The following is a 2,313-nucleotide window of genomic DNA, read 5'->3' as shown; positions in this document are numbered from 1 at the left end:
TATTTACTTTAAGTTATTCTATGGCTTTTAACATCATGGGGTGCTTTTTTTTTGGCCATACCAGGGATTGAACTCAGGCCCTTGTGCTTGCCAGGAAAGTGCTTATTCTACTGAGCCATCTCTCTGGAGAGGTTTTTTTCATAGGGTGCTTTTAAAAGTCAAAAAAGTTGTCTAAGAATAGTGTTACCTTATAAATTTTATTTACAAAGTTTGATCAACAAGGAGGAAAATAATAAAGCAAAGAGGTACCAGAATCAGGACAGTCCCACATATATACCCAAGATACGAACAGTACAGACTTGTTTCTAGCAAATTCAATCCTACTCACAACATTTAAAATACAAAGTACATTTCACTCTGTCCAAAAGCTCACATCATTTAGCACCAGGGCAGAAACTGTATTTTAGCTTCTGATCATGACAGAAGCTAAAATACAGTAAATGTGAACAGTATCTGTGAACAGTAAAAGATGGGAATCTATACACATCACCATCAATTAACAAAAAATTAACTTTGGAAAGTAATTCCTACATATCAGCAGTTCAAAGATGATTTAAAGGCGTAATATCTTAAAGCAGGAACTACTTAATGTTGCGGACTACTCTCCTACAGTGGTTTGTTTTCATCTCCTCCAGGGCTTGCTCCAGTTGCTGAACTAAGTGAAGCAGGGTGGCTGGGTCTGTCTGCAGAACTTTGGTGTTGTGCTCGCCATTGTGATTAAGGTGCAGCTTGAAAGTCACTGTTGGTTTAATCTGTTGCCGGAGACTTCTGCTTGCAAGCTTGATTTTAAATGGAATAAGAGCATAATACTTATTAATGACCATGTAGAATATTCCATAACCTTATAAAATACACAAAAATCAAAAAAATAAAAAAATATACAAAAATCATATTTAAGATGAATCATAGACTTCAAAATGAAAAGTAAACTTAATCTTATTTTTTTCTGTATTTAGGACAGGGTCTACAGAGTCTATAGGGTCTCACTACATAGACTGGACTTGTAGTGTGAGTCTTCTGTTTTCAGTCTCCCAAGTGCTGGGATTACAGGTACATGCCACCATACCCTGTCTCCACTGCATTCTCAGGGTGGGGCTGGCACAGTATACTGGGGATCAAACCTGGCCACTGTGCTCTGCCTAAGCAGGTGCTTTAGAAAAGTAAACTTTAAAACCGTTAAAGAGCTCCATGGACTAAGCGCCTGCTTAGGCAAGCACAGGGACCAGGTTCATTCCCTGGCACCACATGCCGTGCCAGCCCTGCCTCCAAGTGTGGTGAGCCTGCCACCAAGACTGGGCGTGGTGGTGTACACCTGTAATCCCAGCACTAGGGAGGCTGAAATCAGGAGGATCACTGAGTCTGAGCCTGTACCAAACATATAAAATGAAAACTTTGGAGAGAAAAAGTGAAACTATACATGAACTTTATGGTACAGGACATATACCTTAAAAAATTTACATTAGAAACTCTTATATGCATATACAAAATGCATAAAGTAAGTATATAGGCAAAACTGATACATTTGTCTTACTTTTCTCACTGCTGAGACAAAATACCTGGCACCCAAAGCTAAAGGAGGAAAGTTTATTTTGACTCATAGTTTGGCAGAACCAGGGATTGAACTCAGGCCCTTGCACTTGCCAAGGAAGGGCTTATTCCACTGAGCCATCTTCCCGGTCTGACTCATAGTTTGTAGAGGTTTCAATCCATAGTCAGCTGGCTCCAAGGTGGGGTGTGAAGGCAGAGGCATCCAGAGGCATCACAGAGGAGAAACAGCCATGGCTTGGCACGGCAGGCAGGAGGCAGCAAAGCAGGCAATCAAAGCAGCTGTAGGCAGCCTTCTTTCTGTCCCTTACATTCTAACCGGGGTACTCATCCAAAGGGTAGCACTCACCCCCAGGGCATCACGTACTTTAGTTCTAGCCACCACTGAAAAGCCTCACCTATGACTGCACAAGGCTTTGGGGAGGAAGGGCATCTCAATTCAAGCTATACCACTATGTTAACTTCAATAAATTTTCTATAAAGAATACCTTTGATGAAAACTAACCATAAATTGGGAAAAAATACAAGTATATGAATAAAAAGATTTAGTACTCAAAATGTATAATAAAATCATCTGGTGTTATAAGAAAAAATAACATATCAAAACTAAAAAGAAAAATGTACAGGGCTGGTGAGATGGCTCAGTGGTCTAAAGCACCTACTTAGAACAAGTTAAGCCAAGCAAAGCACAGGGACCGCAGTTCAATCCCCCAGCACCACATGCCAGCCAGCCCCGCCCCCTGGTGGGCTGAGCTGGCCACACACACA

The 2,313-nt window shown here is 41.1% G+C and overlaps 1 protein-coding gene across 2 annotated transcripts in view; it reads right to left on the bottom strand.

Annotated features, from left to right (window-relative positions):
• Positions 1-447: 447 nt before the first annotated feature.
• Positions 448-2,313, bottom strand: part of Commd2 (COMM domain containing 2) — a 17,192-nt gene continuing 15,326 nt past the window's right edge. The window contains exon 5 of one of the 2 annotated variants that reach the window (XM_004637776.2): positions 448-779. In XM_004637776.2, coding sequence (XP_004637833.1) covers positions 582-779 — 198 coding nt within the window. In that variant the 3' untranslated portion in view covers positions 448-581. The remainder of the gene's footprint in view (positions 780-2,313) is intronic. The other variant, XM_023722823.1, reaches the window with a different exon arrangement.

This window comes from Octodon degus, unplaced genomic scaffold (genome assembly GCF_000260255.1).
Source record: "Octodon degus isolate 3935 unplaced genomic scaffold, OctDeg1.0 scaffold00093, whole genome shotgun sequence".
Lineage (NCBI taxonomy): Eukaryota > Metazoa > Chordata > Mammalia > Rodentia > Octodontidae > Octodon > Octodon degus.
Note: the sequence above shows the minus strand (reverse complement) of the source record. Positions and strands in the feature narration are given on the sequence as shown.